Raw genomic sequence first — 19,507 nt, forward strand, 5'->3', positions numbered from 1 at the left:
TAAAAGCGATACGCTTTAAAAAATTAAAATTCTAATATCTTAACTGCGTATTAGATTTAATTCTGTTTTTCTGACATATAGCATAAGGTCATGCATATTAGAGACATACTTCGATGTAATTCTTTCTAGCTTGTTCTTAATTTGAGAAAACTGTCATCAGAAATCGTGTCCAGAATTCAATTTTAAGGTAGGATCTGTTCACTTTCTTTTTGTTCAGTGAAGCTTATCAACCCAGTTATTTACATTCTCCAACATGCCTTTGTGTATTTTTTCACTTAATTTTGTATTAATATGACAGTAAAATTGGAAACTGTTACAAATATAATAAAGCTACGTGAAAGGTTATTTTAGCTGACGCAATACCCTGCAATTTTATTCCTTGCAATAACCTTCTTATACAAAGACATGTGGTAAACTTAGTTGAATTCAATCATGAATTTTCATTCTTTCGCATTAAAAAAACTATAAGTCAAGTTTTAAAAATTTCATTGCGAATTTAAAATAAATCTGATACTATTTTGTGGCATACAACACTTATCTTGTTTTATGCGAAACACTTTCTTTTGTAAATTCTACGTAATTTTTCATAGCTTGTTAATGAATGCCGAACGATTCTTAAATATTTTGAAAATTTTTATTTTTCTGTTGTGAAACTCTCTATCAATTTAAGAAAAAAATAGAAATCCAAATAAAGCAATAAAAGATTATTCTCTGGAATTATTAAAATTACCACTACTCGATCTACATTTGTTTCAGAAATGCAACAGTTGATTTCGGAAAGGAACTTACGTCAAAAGCAATGAAACAGTGGCTATTTTGAACTACTGACCACAGCTTGACTACCTGAGTCCGAGAATTAGTGGCTAATCAAGTAGGTTCGCTTTAAATAGGCATACTATTTAAAACCTAGCTCTTTCTCACCTGATTTCGACCGAAATTGCAAATTGAAATAATATCTAGTTAAGTCTATGTTTAAGGCAAATAATTTAGTTGTATTATAGTTTTGCCCCAAATGAAAATCACGAGTCTACGTTCCGTTAAACCTTAAGTATTAATATAACGTTAACTGTAATTTAAACAAGTAGATGCGAGGTTTCATATCCGACATTTTGTAAATTTATAAAAATAAATGTTAATCATGACTGTCCTTGGGATCGTGATCGCAAAAGAGAAAGAAAAAGCTTAATTTTTTTATAGTAAAAGAAATCTATAAAATGCGTTTCTTTGCTTTGTAGTTTCATAATTTTTTCATGCATTGCTTTTTTCCTTACGTCTTCTGCTTGGGCCCAAAATGCAATGCTGAAATGGAAATGAAAAACTGGTTCTAACGTACAAAGCAGAATTATATTGTAACACTTTGATTATTATTATAAAAGTGATTGAATTGAATTATTGCTGTCTGGGAGTGTATGGTATTTCGTCTCCGCCTCTGTATGCAGATGAAAACATCAGAGACTGACAAAACGTGAATTAAAACTTGTGCAAGAAAGCATACGAAATAAAATTAAGATTAACAAAACATTTTCTTACCAGTTAACATTTTCATAGGAAAATGAGCACAAAAAAAAAAAAAAAAAAAAAAAAAAAAAAATAATAATCCAAACAACGTTATATTAGAAGTATTTTTAATAAACTAGGCAAAGGTAAATTCCCATGCAATATATATTAATTTTTCAGTTCGTGTTCAATTCAAAACATGATATATATGTTTTAGATTTCTGTATGTTCGAATAAAAAATTTCTAGTTCTTATTTAAAAATTAATTCCTACATCATATATCTTCATTTTAAACCTGTCTTTTAGTTCTCTCATTAAACATGTCTTTTATTTATTTTAAAATAGTATTAAATGTTAAAAGAAACTTTTCATAAGGACTGTAGAAGTAATCATGACGAAAATATTGGTGCATTTTGAACTTTAAAACTGTAATTTAGTTTCTGAGAAGATTTCTGAATTTATTGAAGAAAAATTGTGTTTTTAGAATTTTTTAACTCAAATTCCAGTTTAATGATTTTTCTCATTCTTATGTCAGAATAAATGTTTAAACCTGCTGCATTATTTCTCATTCTTATGTCAGAATAAATGTTTAAACCTGCTGCATTATTTCTCATTCTTATGTCAGAATAAATTTTTAAACCTGCTGCATTATTTCTTTTTGTTTTGTATCGTTTTTTATTTAAACAACACAAGCTATTTTAAATGCAATCTTTTCTATGGAAATTTCCAAATAGTAATAAAATATTCTGAGTACTCTATATTAGTAAAATGAATTTCTAAAAGTGAAATATTCTTTTACAAGCATTTTTTGAGCATGCAGTATTATTTTAAAATAAAAACATGCGTATTGGATTTTAAGATGAAAGAAGGAATAAATCGGAACTTGTAACGATGTACTTGCTTAGAATTGTCATAACTGCATTACATCTGTAAATAATAGCTGTGATTTTATGAAGCTTTCAATAGCATCATGACTGTCCTTAGCATTACCATTCCATTTATAGAATATTTGACAAAATTTTTAGTAGTTATTTTAAAGGGAGGATATCAAAATATTTATTACGCTCACTGAATAAGTTAGCCGAATTCATTTCCTACCTTTTATATTCAAATTTTCACATTTCTAAGGGTTCTAGGATAATCGGATAAAAAGAGATGACCTTTTCTTAACTATAAGAAAGGGAACTATCTTGGTAAAGAAACAGTCTAAGATTCTGTACTTATAAAACTATCCTCTTTATAATAAGGATTTACGCTTCGGTAAGTTTGAAAGTGACAAATAAAAGTACCCTTGCTGAGTTCTAAAATGAGCTTGTTTTGAAAACTGCGAAAACTAGCACCAAGTATGTCACGAGATTTAATAATTTGGATATTAGCACGTGGTTGTAAACCAACACCGGAGTTATTCAGTCCAACAACTGTTGAAATTAGAGTATCATTAAGATTATCAGTTTCTTGTTTCCGGGTTGACGTCTGATTCTTGGGTAATTCTCCCCCCCCCCTTCTGAATCATGCGCGAATGGATGGACAAGACGAAGACGGGCGTTGTCTCAACCACGGTCCAGTGGTTTTAACTGTTTTCAAGATCTAATATATAAAAGGGAGAGTGTTTATCAAAGAACCAACAAACAGAGTAAACATTCACTTCTCTTGGAATACACCTAAGAGTAGCAACAATGAATCGAATGGTAAGTTTCAGCTGTGTTCAACACTACCACGTTAACAAAGAAAAGACAGTGCTCTTGCTGCTTAAAAGTGGAAATGCGCTTGTGTTTTGGATATGCGAATACTTCGTTTCATGACGGATGTTTCACACTGCCAAATTGTGCTACTGGATTTCGAAAGAATTCGAGTTTTTTTCTGTGGAATATTATGCAACAGTTCAGTAACAGCATTAGAATGCTGTAATGGATATTTTCTTTATTTTCTTCTTTGCGAAGGGAAAAAATTCAGTTTTATAAAATAACTCTTGTCAGTTCTATAAAATATATTTTATCTTGACGATACATCTTTTAAGTCATTCGACAGTAAAAATTTGTGGTATATGTGTACAGTGATTTGCACTTCAAAGAGAGGATAAACTAAAGCATAATATTTTAACAACTGCTGAAGGCATAAAAAACAAATTATTTTTGAAGAAGTTTCAATGCTAACAAATACGTTATACATTTTTGAAATAATTTATTAATGAAAAAACAAATCTTGGGTATATTAGCTATAAATATACATTCTGTGAATTAGGATCGAAAATTAAATAAATATTATCAAGATTTCATCTGTTGTTCAGCTGATCCCCTCGGTATTAGCGATTCATTCAAATGCAAAAATATGAGCAGTAGAAATTCCGGACTTCAGAAATAAAGTTAATTTCTAACGTGCATTTACACTTTAAATCAAAATTGTTTTCAGTTTAGATAAGTGCAGTTAGAAGTTTTTGAGATACAAGTTTACAGTATATTAGCGATATTACTGATGATATTTCTTATGTCTCTTTTCTTTTATTATGTACATTTCCTTTACATATCGTTGCGCTGTTGCAGTGATTTTCTTCATTTTCATTATTTCCAAGTTAAAACCACGTGTTCCATGTGCAGTTTGAAAAAATTATTTGATTAATAGTAACAGTAAATTATGTCGTTCGTTCCTCCTAATATACAAGAAAGGTTTATATTTACAATATTTAGTAATTTCATAACAAGGTAGTGCATTTTATATTATTTTCTGCTTATATTTCAATCTGGTTATTGTATCTCACTCACAGTCTGTCATATGATTTTTTTATTTACAATATTTAGTAATTTCATAACAAGGTAGTGCATTTTATATTATTTTATGCTTATATTTCAATCTAGTTATTGTATCTCACTCAGTGTCTATCATATGACTTTTTTCATGCCTAATTTTGGAAACCTATTATTTCTAACCCATTCGCTTAGCAATAGTTTATTCTTTTGTTTAGTTACTGGATGAAGTAAATCTAAATTTACTGTTTAGAATATAATTTCAAATGAGATATGAAATTTATCAGATAAAAGAATTGAAATTTCTTAATATTATGCTTTAGAGTAATAAATAACTTATACAAATATATTTAGTATAAAAGCTTTAAATAATTTTAATTAATCATCAACTGAGTTACTCACTTTTTGTGTCTTTTACAGGTCACTCTTTGCTGTGCTTTCCTGCTGGTCACATCATCTCAAGCAGGATATTCCTCTGAGAGCGAAGAATATGCTGAAGGTTATGGAATTGGAAACGCACACGGAGGTGGATATGGCGGAGGAGAAGGAGGAGGCTATGGTGGTGGCGAAGGCGGTGGATATGGTGGTGGCGAAGGCGGTGGATATGGAGGTGGCAGCGGTTTAGGACATGGAGGTGGAAGTGGACTAGGCCACGGATTTGGTGGAGGAAAAGGCCTTGGAAGTGGACTTGGAAGTGGTATCGGAAAAGGTTCTGGACTCGGAAGCGGCTTAGGCAGCGGTCTAGGAAGCGGAATCGGAAAAGGTCTCGGAAGTGGCATTGGGAGTGGAATCGGGAAAGGCCTCGGAAGCGGCTTAGGCAGCGGTCTAGGAAGCGGAATCGGAAAAGGTCTTGGCAGTGGCATCGGAAGCGGCATTGGATTTGGAAAAGGAGCTGGAATCGGAAGTGGGATCGGTAGTGGAATAGGAAAAGGTGCTGGAATTGGAAGTGGTATCGGTAGTGGAATAGGAAAAGGTATTGGAAGTGGTATTGGCAGTGGAATTGGAAAAGGAATCGGAAGTGGCATCGGTAGTGGAATAGGGAAAGGCACTGGTATCGGAAGTGGCATCGGTAGCGGAATCGGGAAAGGCACTGGTATCGGAAGCGGTATTGGTAGCGGAATTGGAAAAGGTGCTGGAATTGGAAGTGGTATTGGTAGTGGCATCGGAAGTGGAATAGGAAAAGGAATTGGAAGTGGTATAGGTAGTGGTATCGGAAGTGGAATCGGAAGTGGTATCGGTAGTGGAATAGGAAAAGGAATTGGAAGTGGTATCGGGAGTGGAATAGGGAAAGGTGCTGGAATTGGAAGTGGTATCGGTAGCGGAATTGGCAAAGGAATTGGAAGCGGTATTGGAAGTGGTATCGGTAGCGGAATAGGAAAAGGAATTGGAAGTGGTATTGGTAGCGGAATAGGGAAAGGCGCTGGTATCGGAAGTGGTATTGGTAGTGGAATAGGAAAGGGTGCTGGAGTCGGAAGTGGTATCGGTAGTGGAATTGGAAAAGGAATTGGAAGTGGTATCGGTAGTGGAATAGGAAAAGGCGCTGGAATCGGAAAAGGTCTTGGAAGTGGATATGGAAAAGGATCTGGTATTGGAAGTGGTTTTGGTAAAGGATTAGGTGGAGGTGTTGGTAAGGGACTTGGTGGTGGAGCTGGCAAAGGATTAGGTGGAGGTTACGGTCTTGAAGAAAGTTACGGGGAAGGTCATGGTCTTGCTGCTGATTATGACGAACATCAGTTAAGTGGAGGCTATGGTAACAGTCAAGAGCTTGATTCCTTGGAAGGTGGACATATTGGAGGATACAGCGGAGAATACGGAGTAGGTCTGGATGGAGATTTTGAAGGAAATGTTTTAACAGTTCCAATTGTCAATGATGCATCCCTGTTAAAACATATTCCAGTTACCCAACATATCAAAGTAGGAGACAACGATGATTTAAGTGGAGTATATGAAGGCGATTTTGACAATGGCAGTTATGGAGAATCCAGTGAAGAAGGATATGGACTTTAAAATCATGAAAAAAATGTGGTGCTTAAACTATGAAACGTCTGTCAGATTGAAAGTGAAATTAATTTGAGTAAGTGATGCTCACACTTAGTGCACTGGACGTCTTTATTTATTTTCTGTATATAACAAATAAAGTGAAAGCACAATAAAAATCTTTTTTTTTCTTTTGATTGTTATAGTTAACAATGATTTTCTGATACTGACTTTTCATTCCAATACATAGTCAGCTATTTTAAAGAAATAATTAGCTATGCTAGTTCAATGGAAAAAATTAAATTCAGTAAACATAGTGTTAATTAGATATTTTAAATAGCTATAAAATAATATTCTTGTATTTTATTGATAAATCATAATTTAATAAGAATAATGTGAGATAGCGTTTTCTTCCACGCATTTTCGATCACTAGAAATATACAAAAAAAGAGGAAATTGTTTATAAGATGACTTTTTATGACACTGCAAAAAAAGCAGGATTTTATATTATGTGGTTTGTCAGTTTTTCAACCGAAGTTATTTAATATAAACAATTTATTTAATTACACTTACACCTTTTTAAGTAAAAGAAATTAGGTAATAAGAAAGGCATTGAATTATATGAATAACAACAGATAAATAAATTTTTATCATTTCAATAGATTACTTATTTTAATAAAATTTCTCAAATTTTCCTTTCGCAAAAAAATAATTTTAACAAAGAAAAATTGTATGCAAAATATGCATTTTATAAAACATATTAACTGAAACAGTAATTATTGCCAAACCTCAAAGAAACTACAACAGGTTTAATATAATTTTCAAGTTATCTGTAATGAATAAAAATTGACATTTTGTTAAAGAAACTATCACCTCAAAAAATTGGCATCTAAAGCCTTTTGTATCCACAGTAATAGATACTAAAAGTTTAAAAAAATAAAGTAAGGAAAGATAAGGTAGGAAAACATTAAAACTAGTGAGAAAGATAGTCTTGAATATATAAATTGAAATGCTACTCATTATTTATAGTTCTATTTTGATAAATGGATATTGTAGCTTTTATAGTATGAGTTTTACTTAACAATTTTTAAGCAGCGTAACAATTTTGAAATTGTCAAATTGAAAAGAGAATTATTAGTTTATCAGCACAAAAACTGTTAAATTCTTGTAATAATGCATAATTAATTTTAAACGGCAGTTTCTAAATTATATGTCTTTATCTTCATCTTTACGACATATACAAAATTCAACAATGCTACCCAGTGCATATGCCTGTTGAATAGATTAAGATGAGAAGATAAGTCACAGCAACTAGAATAACAAAGCCCACACCGCCAAGGACAAGAAATGAGGATTAAACTCATGTCAAAGCGTAGATTTTACAAAACATTGGAAGCTCAATTAGTGCATAGTACAATGATGTGGTTACCTTCCTATATACGGAACCTTAAGAAAGGACATTTACAGTTATTGAACTCCTTCTGTACGTGGAGTGGATTTTTATTTTCTGCTTGTTTTATGATATGTTAATGTATTAATTTCATGATATGATTTACGTATGTTAAACAAAGTATATTGGAAGAAAGGAATTTCTAGAGATAGAAACCATGATAAAATCTTGTCTAAGTGAGACTAAAAAGTACACTTTTATAAAATTTATGAAGATGTTTTTTTATAGATGCTGCTTTTTAAAAATTTAATTTAATAATCGGAGCTCTAAATTACCAAAACTTACCAACTGGAATCACACAGGAAACCACACGGGAAGTCTTATATATATATAAAATAATAATAGTAAGATAATGTTCATTTTGAATTATAACTTAAGAAATTATAATAATAGATAAATGTAGTTAATAATAAATTTTACAATATCATTAAATTCTACTTCCTTTTTCATATTTATCATAAAAACATTCAACAAAATTTATTTATTCAACATAGTGTTAATTAGATATTTTAAATATTCAATATCTAATTAACACTACTCTCTGTACATACAGAGAAAGTTTTGTTGACCTCTGAATAGAATGTCGCAACTAAAAAAGTGTTGACATAAACAAGGCCTTATAAACAATTCATTTTAGTATGCTAAACAGTGTTTCCATCTTATTAATAAACACAAAAGAAGTAAATATATCATCTTAGTCTAACACTATTAGACTCACAATTGCTCAATTTCATCTCTCCGGCTTCCAAAAAATCCTGCATTTTAATGGAGCATTTCTGCTGTTGAACGAAACAGAAATATCGCCAGTTGCAAAAAAGAATATTTTACAAAGTTCATTTATCACTTTGAGTTGGACATATGCTTGGTAATTCTGCTGAGTTGGACATATGCTTGGTAATTCTGCATAGTAACAATATGATTTCATGTCATTAGAAATTTATGTATCAGTTTTCTATTCCAAATACAAAATTTAAAAAAAATAATTTTTGATTTTAATTATGTTTTCATATTTTTATACATTAAAATAACAGTTGTAATTAATATATGAAATAATTTCGTCTTGTTATTAACAGAGAATCCTATATGGTTTTCAAGCACACTGAGCTGAAATTCTTATTAACTGAAATGTTCAAGTACTCAGAAATTTTTTCTGTATTCCCTTCAGTTTTAGCTTACCAAAGTTCACTTGTGAAGAAAACGTAGATATGAGCATTGAAAATAACAAGAATGATAATGACTAAGATTTTATGAAATTTAGACTTTCTTGATTCAGTAAGGCAGATTTAATCAACAGAACACCAGGAGGGAAAAGTTGAAACAGCAAGGGTGATGCAGTGGGGCACTGAGATGTGTACAGAAGGCGTAAATTTCCAAACCGTACACAGTGCATCCTTCACAATCCTTCCAATCTCTCTTAAGGTGCTTTTTATGGCACTAACACATTAATTACCGTTTCAGAGTGCCATAGATTATCATCGTTTTTTGGTTATCTGCATACACATTAACACATTAGTGAGCACACGTAAGTTCAGGATATTATAACGTATTATTGCTGTTAACCGAATGAATATGTAAAGAACTTCCTATAATCACGTATTTTTAAGTAGCACTTTACTTTATTCTGTATTTAATTTCTTATTTTTATTTATGGTTTTTCCATATAAAAATCATTTTTGCTTCTTCTTTCATTGAAATTTTAATTCTGTCACTTGATGATGTGGAATTTATTGTTATGAATATATACTATAACTCGATAAAAATTTTATTATTTCATTTGGTATATTACATCGTGATTAATGGTGAGATTGAATATCTTAAAATAGATATTTCGGCATGTCATCACTTAATATGTAAAATTTTTGAATGAAAAAATGCTACTGACACTTGGGCAGTATGATCATCAGTATAATTTATTACGATATGCCGTTTAATATTTGTATCTGCAGTATAACATGCTGCTGATAACACGTAAGTTAGTATGTGTTCATTGTTGTGGCATACTTCGTATGAGCTTTGCGATCTATCTTATTGCAAATATTTACACTGGTGATGATCCACCATTGACCAAGTGGGTGAGAGCACATACTGGTAATTTGATTAACTTGTAATCCCTGTAAATACTTCGAATACATGGGCATTTTTATGTTTTTTCTTATGTGTAACATGAAAAAGATGCCTATTTCTCAAAGATCCTCCATTAGCCATCCCTTCTGTTCCGTAGATATCCCTCACATACATTACTTTAAACAATTAAAATAAAATATATACTGATATGTAATAAAAGTTTTTAAGGTTGTTTTTGTCATTCTTTCTGCTTTTTTTAACATATCGGTAACGCTATTAATAAATATTTAGAAACAGCTGATCCCTTTCGAAAATGTCTTATAGAATTCTGCAAAAAATCCTTTAGAATTATGGCAAAATTTTCTATAAATTAAGTCACAGATATTTTATAGAATTCTATAGAAATTTAGATGTAACTTCAATAGAATTGTCTAAGCAGATTACGTAGAATATATGTACATATTCTTTAAAAATCTGTGCAGAGATTATATAATAATTTGCAAAGATTCTAGACTATAGAATCTTACGTAATGTGTAAATTAATAGAGTATTAGATACAGTTTGCAGAAAATTGGGTCGTAATTCTAAAGAGTTCTAAAACATTTCTTGCTTTAATTTTCTATAAAAAAATCCTATTGCAGCTTTTCAGTATTTAACAGCTTTATAAAAATCAACAAATATTTCGGAGTATTAACAAAAATGCATTAAATTTTTATTTTTGAAAGGAATTTTTTAACCTAAATTTGAAGTATTTTGTAATATGGAGAGGGAGTAACAGATGTAATTGTTTTCCTAATAAAAAATAATGAATTCCGGCGAATAAAATTATAGCTTTTGGTGAACTAAAAATAAGTGATAAAATAATTTTAGTTTTAATATGCATAACGCAAGTATTTCAATATGCACACCGTGATACATTACGTATAAGGACTCGCAAGTTTATAACTAATGAAAATTTTGAAAAATAATTATGGTATTCAAATAATTATAAATGTTTGAATACATAGAATAGGTAATTAAAAAAGACTTAATGATATATCATAACATACCTTTAAAAGTTCCTTTTAATTTAAAATTATTTGATTCAGTTGTAGAACGTAATTCTTTATTAAACAGCTGAGACAGCAAATACATTTAATCATGGATTCACGTGTTATCAGCAAATTCCTTTTAATTATTGGATGAAAGTTTGCTAAACAATGAAACTTTATAAATTATACTCTCCGACGTTAGCAGTAAACAATCACATATTACCTAACACTAAACATTGGCTGAATTTGAACAGTGCATGCACTTGGCTCTAATTTATTCGTCTGTTAACCATAGGCTTCTACAGCGATTTAGAAAGCAGTCGTACGAAAAGTACACTTCCTGGCAAGCAACAGGTCTCTTTCATTATAGGTCTAGGCTACTTGTAAAATTCATAAAATAGATAACTAACGTTGTCAATTCATGCTCTCTAAACACTGGCTGATCTCGATATTTAAACTTAATCTGACTGGTATTCTGGTAAAGATTAAATAGAAGATAAAAAGGACAGAAAATAATGCATGACAGTTACTGATTAATTAATAGACCTTACAAAATAAGTTATTAAGAGCGATAAAGCCAAAGATAAAAGCCAAAGTGAAACATTTTAGTTTGTATTAAAGCAAATTTTGAGTTTCACATGATCCCACTAATTTTTAAATATTAAAAATAATACAAATGCTCATGGCATTAATGCATTTAACTATTAAATAACATTCCTTAGTAAAGTTTTATTACTACCGTTAAATGTTGAATACGGGGCAGCATTTTTTTCATTAGCTTAACATCAATTAAGACAATGTCTAATTGAAATGCACGATGAAATTCACAAAATGCTAGGTGAATTCTGATCTTAAACTCTCGATTAAGTTGGAATAAATACAGTTTATAATACATGAATGCAGAATAAATGTAGTCAGTTTAATGGCTTACAGAAGTATTTTCAAGCTTCAGGGATTACTTTATTTATCATTCAGTTCATCTAACTTTACGAATGGTATAGTTTAAGCATGGTATAATTAACACATAAAATATAGATTAAATCTACTCTATCTGCGTGCAAATTACAAGAAGAAAAAATTGCAACATTTTGTATTATATACCATTTCACACACGTTTCTATAACATCAAAATCAAGTTTATGAAATTGACATTCTGAAGCAAAAGAACTTAATTTAAAGATTAAAAAGTACATTTTATCAAAAATATTTAATTTATTAAATCAAATTATATATCGTAAGCGAAAATTAGCTGAGAAGATTCATTTATTTATTTTGACTAATAGTTATATTAAGACACAATAAAACGCCAAATAAATACTAATTCAGAAATCAAGCAATAAAAATCAGCGTTATATTTTCAAAATTTTCGCAGGACTAGTTTCGATGGTTTTTACCGAACCACCATCCTCAGCTACAAAACCGCAAATGAACAAGATAGGAAATAATGACTAGATAATATAAGAAAGTCTGGACAGGAATAAGCAAGTGGCGCCCTCTGTTGATGAAACCAGAACTAAAACATAATTTCTTTAAAGGCCGAAGGCAAAGACGGATTGGAATTAGGATCGTTAACTAGAACAGAAAGATTTTTTTGAATATGAAATGACTCTAGAAAATCCAATTCTCCAATGGAAGATGTTTTTTGAATAATTTTGGCAGCAGAAAAATTGAAAGTGTGATTTTCGGACCAACAATGTTGAGCAACAGAAGACTTCTATGTTTCCTTTTTTCTAACATATGCCTCATGTTCCTTGACGCGAAATTTTAAGTTCTTAGCTTGGCCAATGTAAATTAAACCACACTGGCAAGGAATCCTATAAATACCCCAGGAATTCATATCCGGAATGGCGTCCTTGAGTATGGAACTCGGAATTTTATTGATGGGAGAATACACAATCCGAAAGTTAAACTTCTGCAAAATATGTGCAACTTTATAGCTAATTGATGGAAAGAAGGGAATGACAACAGAATTTTTATAATCTCCTAAAACAAGAGTGTGCCTTTTAGTGTGTTGAGATGAGAATTTTTTAACTGCTTGATTAATAAAGTTGGGTGAAAAGCCCCTGTCAATAGCTATTGCTTTTAAATAATTTAGTTCTTCATCAAGGGATAGTTTGGAGGAGCAAACTTGAAGAGCATGGAGAACATAGGAATAAAATGAAGCTAACTGTTGTTTAGTCGGACGACATGATTTAAAGTTTGGTGGAAGGCAAACCGATGAAGGTTTACGGTAAACCATAGTACTGAAGTAGGATGTGTTACGTGTGACCAGAATGTCGAGAAACGGAAGAGAATTGCAAGTCTCAAGTTCAAAAATGAACTGAATAGCAGGATTAATAGAATTCATTGTTGAAAGAACTTTATTTAAATCATCTTTATTACCTTCAAACAGGGTAAATGTATCGTCTACGTAGCGGAACCATGCCGGGAAGTTTAAAGTTTCAAACAATTTTGATTCATAATAATGCATGTAGATATCAGCCAGGATGGGACTGAGGGGGCTTCCCATGGCTAATCCCTCTGTTTGCTTGTAATATTTATTTTGGAAAACAAAATGTGTTTGTTTCAAACATAGTTGAGTGAGAGAAATTAGTTTCTCTAAAATTTTCACATTAAAGCACCATCTAATTAATTCACACAAGTATTACTAATAGAGATACATGTTTTCTAATAAAGGAGAGAGTTCCAGTTACCTAATCATCCGTAAAGAAATTAAATTTTAAAATGCTTCTGCCACCCTCGATAAATTTTTAAGTATCTCTTAGGTTGAAAACTTTATCAGACTAAAAGGTGAAGCATAAAACAATTTTTTTAAGTCCATTAGGCTTTATATGTTTGGTTGCAGGATTAATTTTTTTGACGGAAGATGGTATGAGTAGTTATGAACTCCATACGCGTTGATTTCTCTTTTCTGTTTCAGGGAAATGAAAGAACATCATTCGTGTCCGACCTTGAAAAGAATTTTTTTATACTATTTTTAACCACAAAAAATACTAATACTACTAAATAACAAACTCTTCAGGTACTCACATTTTAAACGGAGGAACATTTAATTGTCCTCTCAAGTAATACAAAACTTACACATCTTCTACATTTAACAGTTTATTAAATTAAATATATAATAACAAATTCTACAATCATTAAATCAGTGATACTTTAACTCTTTTTGTTTCTAAAATTTCTTCATTTTAACGTATTCCAGTATTTACACAGTTAGGCAGTTTAAACAAGAAAAATTCTGTTAGGAGAAAACTGAATGTACCCGGAGCATAAAAACGGGAAGACATTGGGCACGCGGATGTCTTTATGATTCATATCTCCCATTGCGTATCAATTAACACTGCATAATGGATTGAGAGGACAAGATCATTTCGCACTCGAGTACTGAGATTTAGCCGAAATTCTAACAAATTGATGCGTTTGCTCGAATTCAAGCTATGGTGACAAGCAAGAAGTATTTAACAATTCCTCCAATTTTCCTCATTCCTACCATTGGGAAGTTGATTCTCAAGGCAAACGCCCCCATGCGGCAAGATCCGCGGGTGAGACAAACAGCTGCCCCCCTCTTCTTTTTTTCCTTTTCCGTCCTTGAAATCTTAGCCAATTACTACAATTTCTGCCCTCGCACAAGCTCTGTTCCATAACCATCAAACTTTTATAGTGTTGACTTGAATTACATTTAAATTTTGCTTTCAAATCAACATTATCTCGTACTTGTCATGTTTCCTATAGTAGGGGCATGTACTCATTATTATCATTTTAGCCTTATTAGACATAATCAAAACCTCTCTAAAATTTGATACTAAACTTTAATTCATTTTAATATAAAAGGAATTAAAAATGATTAAAATATTTATAAAAACAGCTTAATTTTTTTTACACCTCAAAAAAAAAAATATCAAATAACACTAAAATAATATTTTATACATAATTTGTATACTAAAAAAACGTAAAATAATACTTATATCTGAAAAAATTGAAATGACTGTTTAAATAAAATGAGACAGATGTGAGTTACCCCACAGAGATACATCTTTTCATTTTTTAATCATTTACATATTCTTTTATGAAATATTTTAACATGTTTTCAGCTTTGATACTGAGTCCCTGCAAATATTTCTGAAATAATTTTTTTGTTATTTAGCTTCTTTTCTTCTTCCGTTTTATGCTTACCTTACTAGTAACCCTTTTCTTTTTTATCCATTTTCAAGTTCCAGGATCTGAAATGATGATAGAACAAACACTACATACTGATAGTTATTTCCAAAAGCAAATTTCCAAAAGACATTTCCAAAAGACATAGAAACATATTCCTAGACCATCCACCCGTTTATGTAATTTACTAATAGTATTCGTCAATCACCAAATTCAGCAGAAGAAATAGTTATTGATAAACAACACCATACTCAAAGAACGTAATCGCTTTACTGAAATCTCAGGAGAAAAACTAAGCCAGCAGCTACAAATATATATAGCAATTCAAACTGAAGGCAAAATGATTGTGCCGCATGATAAACTTAAAAAATTAAGCTCTAGTTAAATAAAAAAGGACAGATTTAATTCAAGAACGAACGCAATTCAAAAAAATCCAGTTAAATACTCCGCATTGTTTTCAACTGTGCTGCTACAGATGTTATAATATAAACTGTACGTTTTGTTGTCGATGGTATCAGTGCTCCTTTCTGAGTTCAGTTTCCTGTATAAGTATTAACGTCATTGACTCTCTCCTTTACATACATTCTCTTCTTCCGCCTTTCAAAAAATAAATATTTGACATTAAATTAAACAATATTTTTATAGAATTAAAAAATCGAAAAAATGTAAAAATTTCTTTTATCTATGATTATGAGAAAGAGAGGGATTTTATGAAGTGTATGATTTATTTAAGCATTTAGTAGCCTTTCATTTTAAGATTAACTATCTTGTTACTAATTTTTGAAAATTGTTCAAAGATTTGAGGGCTGTTGGAATGAGGGGTCTGTAATGATTTCGATTTGTGAAACCCCATAAATCAGCCTTTATGTACCGTATCCTAAAACACGAAGCTATCGTCTAGGTTCGCTTAATGTTAAAACTGGTCTTGCATAAAGCCCGCGTGCCGCTAGTTTGATAAACACTTTAGGAAATGATTTTCGCAACATGTGGATTCTCGTTGCGATATATGCCTGTGTTAGATTCTCAAATTCTAGTTTACTTTACACAAAGAGTTCAAAACATTCTCATTTTTGCACAAGAAGAAAGACTTAACTCTCCCCCCCCCCAAAAAAAAAGTTACAAATCAAACAAGCTAGAATTTTATCTTTTCACTTTTGGTTATGAATACTTTACTCTTCATGTGATTTCGGCTAGGGATACTTCATATTTGATGCGTCACTTCCTTGATACATGTATATACGTGCATACATGTGCATCGTGTCTCTGAGTGTCCAAAGTGAAGCATCATGGCACTCTTTATTCTCCCCGAACTACTGTCAGTGACTGCTCAGTTATGGGTAACTGAATTGTGCTTTACTTATGTTCACATCAACTTAATTTGGAGACTTTCAGTATTGACAGTTTCTCTTAAATAACTGTTTTTCAAATCATCCGCTTAAATTAACGTGAAGATTGAATTATTTAAATTTCTGTAACAGATTACTTCAAGTCGAAGAAATGTATTATTTAAATTTTTTGAAATAGAAACATATTTATATCAAGGAATCGCATGAAGCAGGTCCGAATATTTAAATGGAAAGATTAGTAGTGTATGAAAAAGTGCTGCAAAGTTTCAAACCGCAGTTGCAGTTCAAAGCTGATGTTAACTTTCAACCGGCCTGTCGTATGTTAGCTGTTAAACAACACGTCATACTGAACGCAGCCTTTTCATCTATTCGATGAAACCATTAAGTGTTATTATATTCGAGACTGGTTATAAATTAGTGGTCTGCAACTTTATTTGTAACGCAAAGCCTGGGTTAGGAAACTTGGAGAGGCACTTCGAAAAAGAAATAAATTTAAAAGTAATATATTTGTCATATCCGAAGATCTTGCGTGCTTATTTCATGGCCTTAAACGATTAATTACAAAATTTGGTCTCTAGTTTCGTATCTGTGCTTTTACCTTTACCTACAACATATTTAATATTTTACATAATACAGTTTCTATGCTACAAAAAATAACGTGAACAGTTATATTGTAAGTAATTTTCACCTTTCTTTTCACTTAGCTTCGTAATGTAATTGGAAGCACATCCAGATAATAATCGGGAGGTCCAGAGTTCCGATTCCAAAAAGGGCTTTGCTAATTTTTTAATACTTGATTCTCTGAAATAAACGTAAAAACTCTACAGTTTTACTTCTGTTAACCCATACTTTGAGATCTACAGATTCTGTACTTAAACGTAAATAGAGTAACTTTTTTAACTATTTGTAATTAAGAACACACAAACAATTCAGTTGTGTCTTCCTGCTTTTGTACGTTAGTAGAGATTATCACCTGATATATTATAAGCTTTCTTTGAGATCTGTTAAATGGAACGGTACCTTTGAACAGGATTTTCAGAGAAGAATGAGCTTAAAATGATTAGATGTCTGGTAAATTTTAATCCCAGCCTCAGGGTTTGCACCTGGATGCATTTCATGCTCCGTTGCTCATGCCGAAGATATAAAACTGAGAGTGAATTTCTTTCGGAAGTGGAGCGAATTGAAATGGCAGAGCAATGTTTTATGATGTTTTGCAATTAATTGCTTCTTTTGCTTTAGAGATCTGAATTAAGTAATGGACACGTTGTATGACTAATTATAATAATCATTCACATAAAACGTATTGGGGTGCCTGCTCTCTTTTCCACATTAAAGCGCTCCAATCATTTTGCTTCAAAGTGCAAAACATTATCGTGCGATGAAATAATGGAGTTAGTTTATGATAGAAAACTGTACTCTTCTTTTTTGAAATTTTTCTTGCGGAAGTATTTAAGTTTTCTGTTTCAGTCATCAACCACTTAACAAGTTTATAGTACGCATATTATCAAAATACTCTTCGAGTCGTATTATATATTTTCCGCTTTTCGTTTCTTGTTTAAAGAACATCGTCAGACACATGATAGTCCATGCAATACTTCATTAATGCAAGTTAATTATTTACACAGTGGTTACAATTATTGTGGAATATAAGCATTAATTTATGAAAAATAATTTTTTTATTTGCTTCTTGCTCTTGTCGAGAAAAATATAAACTAACATCCAAGTTTTTTCCCAAAGACATTATCAGTTCTTTCTAGGAAGAAAACATGACTTATTTTTATTTATTTATTCATTTATTTATTTATTTATTGAAAATTCGATACATTTTTCTTCCATTGCTATGTTACATGAATTTCTTCTAAAGGGAATATTAATGCAGTAAAAGTCTCTTAAGAAAATGCATCATATTCATGTCACTTACTTTTCATTTCCAAAGCTTCATGCATAACCAGCTTATATGTTGTCGAAATTGACATTTTTAGCAATAAAACTCAGTTACGCACTATCTACTATATTCCCAAAGCTTCTCCTAGGGTAATTTTTATGACGTAGAAATGAAATATAAAATAACATAAAATTATGAAAAGAATAAATGCTCATATCCTTGCGTTAACGTATACTATCATAACAAAATAGAGTTCTTTATGAACATGGATGAAGAAATATTGAAATCATAAAAATATAAAACAAAACTCCTATTTAGGGGTTCTAAAAGTATTCTAAGTTTGCAATGCTATTACTCCAAAAGTAAACATGGTGCTACATGCATGTTAAAAATATATGTACTTTACACACCTCATATTCCATCTATTTTAAGACGCTTTTTTTCGTATATGAATTTTTCGAACAACAGAGTGCTTTTCAAAATTGATGACATTTTTGAACGCGCATTTATCATCTCGTCTGTAAAATCAAGTGCTGGATGAAAATGACTTAAGAATCCATAAGTGTGTCAAAAAAAGCGCATTAATGAAAAAGTGAGGCTTAAATGGCTTGATGACACGTGATCATGTAGGATGAACTGGGAATGAATGGCGTTATCTAAAGTGATGAAACAGTACTTTCTCTGAAGCCAAATAAAGGAGCCACAATTGTAGGACGTCATTACGATGAAAGATTTAAATCTTATTGTGCTTCAGCAACGAAAAAGCATCCATCCTACTGCAGTTAAAATGAGGAGTGAAACGATTTCAAGCAAAAAGAATGCAGCCCAATGTATTAATGTGCTCGGCAGAAAAATACTTCCTTCAGCTATTAACATGTTTCGAAACGATGTTTATACCTTTCAGGACTATAATGCACTATGTCACGAAACACAAAGAGTATAGAGATGATTTTCTTCAAAAGCATTTCAAAAAATTCAATGACTTACCCATTACTCAAACTAATTAAAAGTATTTGAATGATATTAAAATATAAAAACAATTTAAAGAATCCAAGTCATAAAGTAGACTTAATTGCAGTTGTAATTTCACTTTTGTATCATTAAATTCCAGTGAATGACCCTGACAAACTTGAGCACACTATGCCCAAGCTATGTGCATTGATTTTCAAAATAAAAAATTTTCCAACTCAGTATTAATAATTTAAATAATTATGTAAATTATTATCAGTAATAGGTATAATCGACATCATTTTAGTTTAAAATTCATTGACTGATGTAAAATATTTGATATCTTGTAATTTTGCCTCATTTTGCTTGTATTTAAACATTAATTGTAGTTTATATTAAAAAGAAAATGTTTA

General features: G+C 31.1%; 1 protein-coding gene across 1 annotated transcript; it reads left to right on the plus strand.

The window, feature by feature from the left end:
• The first annotated feature begins 3,034 nt into the window (after positions 1-3,034).
• On the plus strand, positions 3,035-6,412 carry LOC118195788 (uncharacterized). Its single transcript, XM_035367114.2, has 2 exons — positions 3,035-3,185; positions 4,659-6,412. The coding sequence occupies exons 1-2, from the start codon at positions 3,174-3,176 to the stop codon at positions 6,243-6,245; spliced, it is 1,599 nt and encodes a 532-aa protein (XP_035223005.1). The 5' UTR covers positions 3,035-3,173; the 3' UTR covers positions 6,246-6,412.
• The last annotated feature ends 13,095 nt before the right edge of the window (positions 6,413-19,507 follow it).

The sequence above is a fragment of the Stegodyphus dumicola genome, chromosome X1 (genome assembly GCF_044657685.1).
Source record: "Stegodyphus dumicola isolate Sdum_Otavi_A_Nest chromosome X1, ASM4465768v1".
Classification (NCBI taxonomy): domain Eukaryota; kingdom Metazoa; phylum Arthropoda; class Arachnida; order Araneae; family Eresidae; genus Stegodyphus; species Stegodyphus dumicola.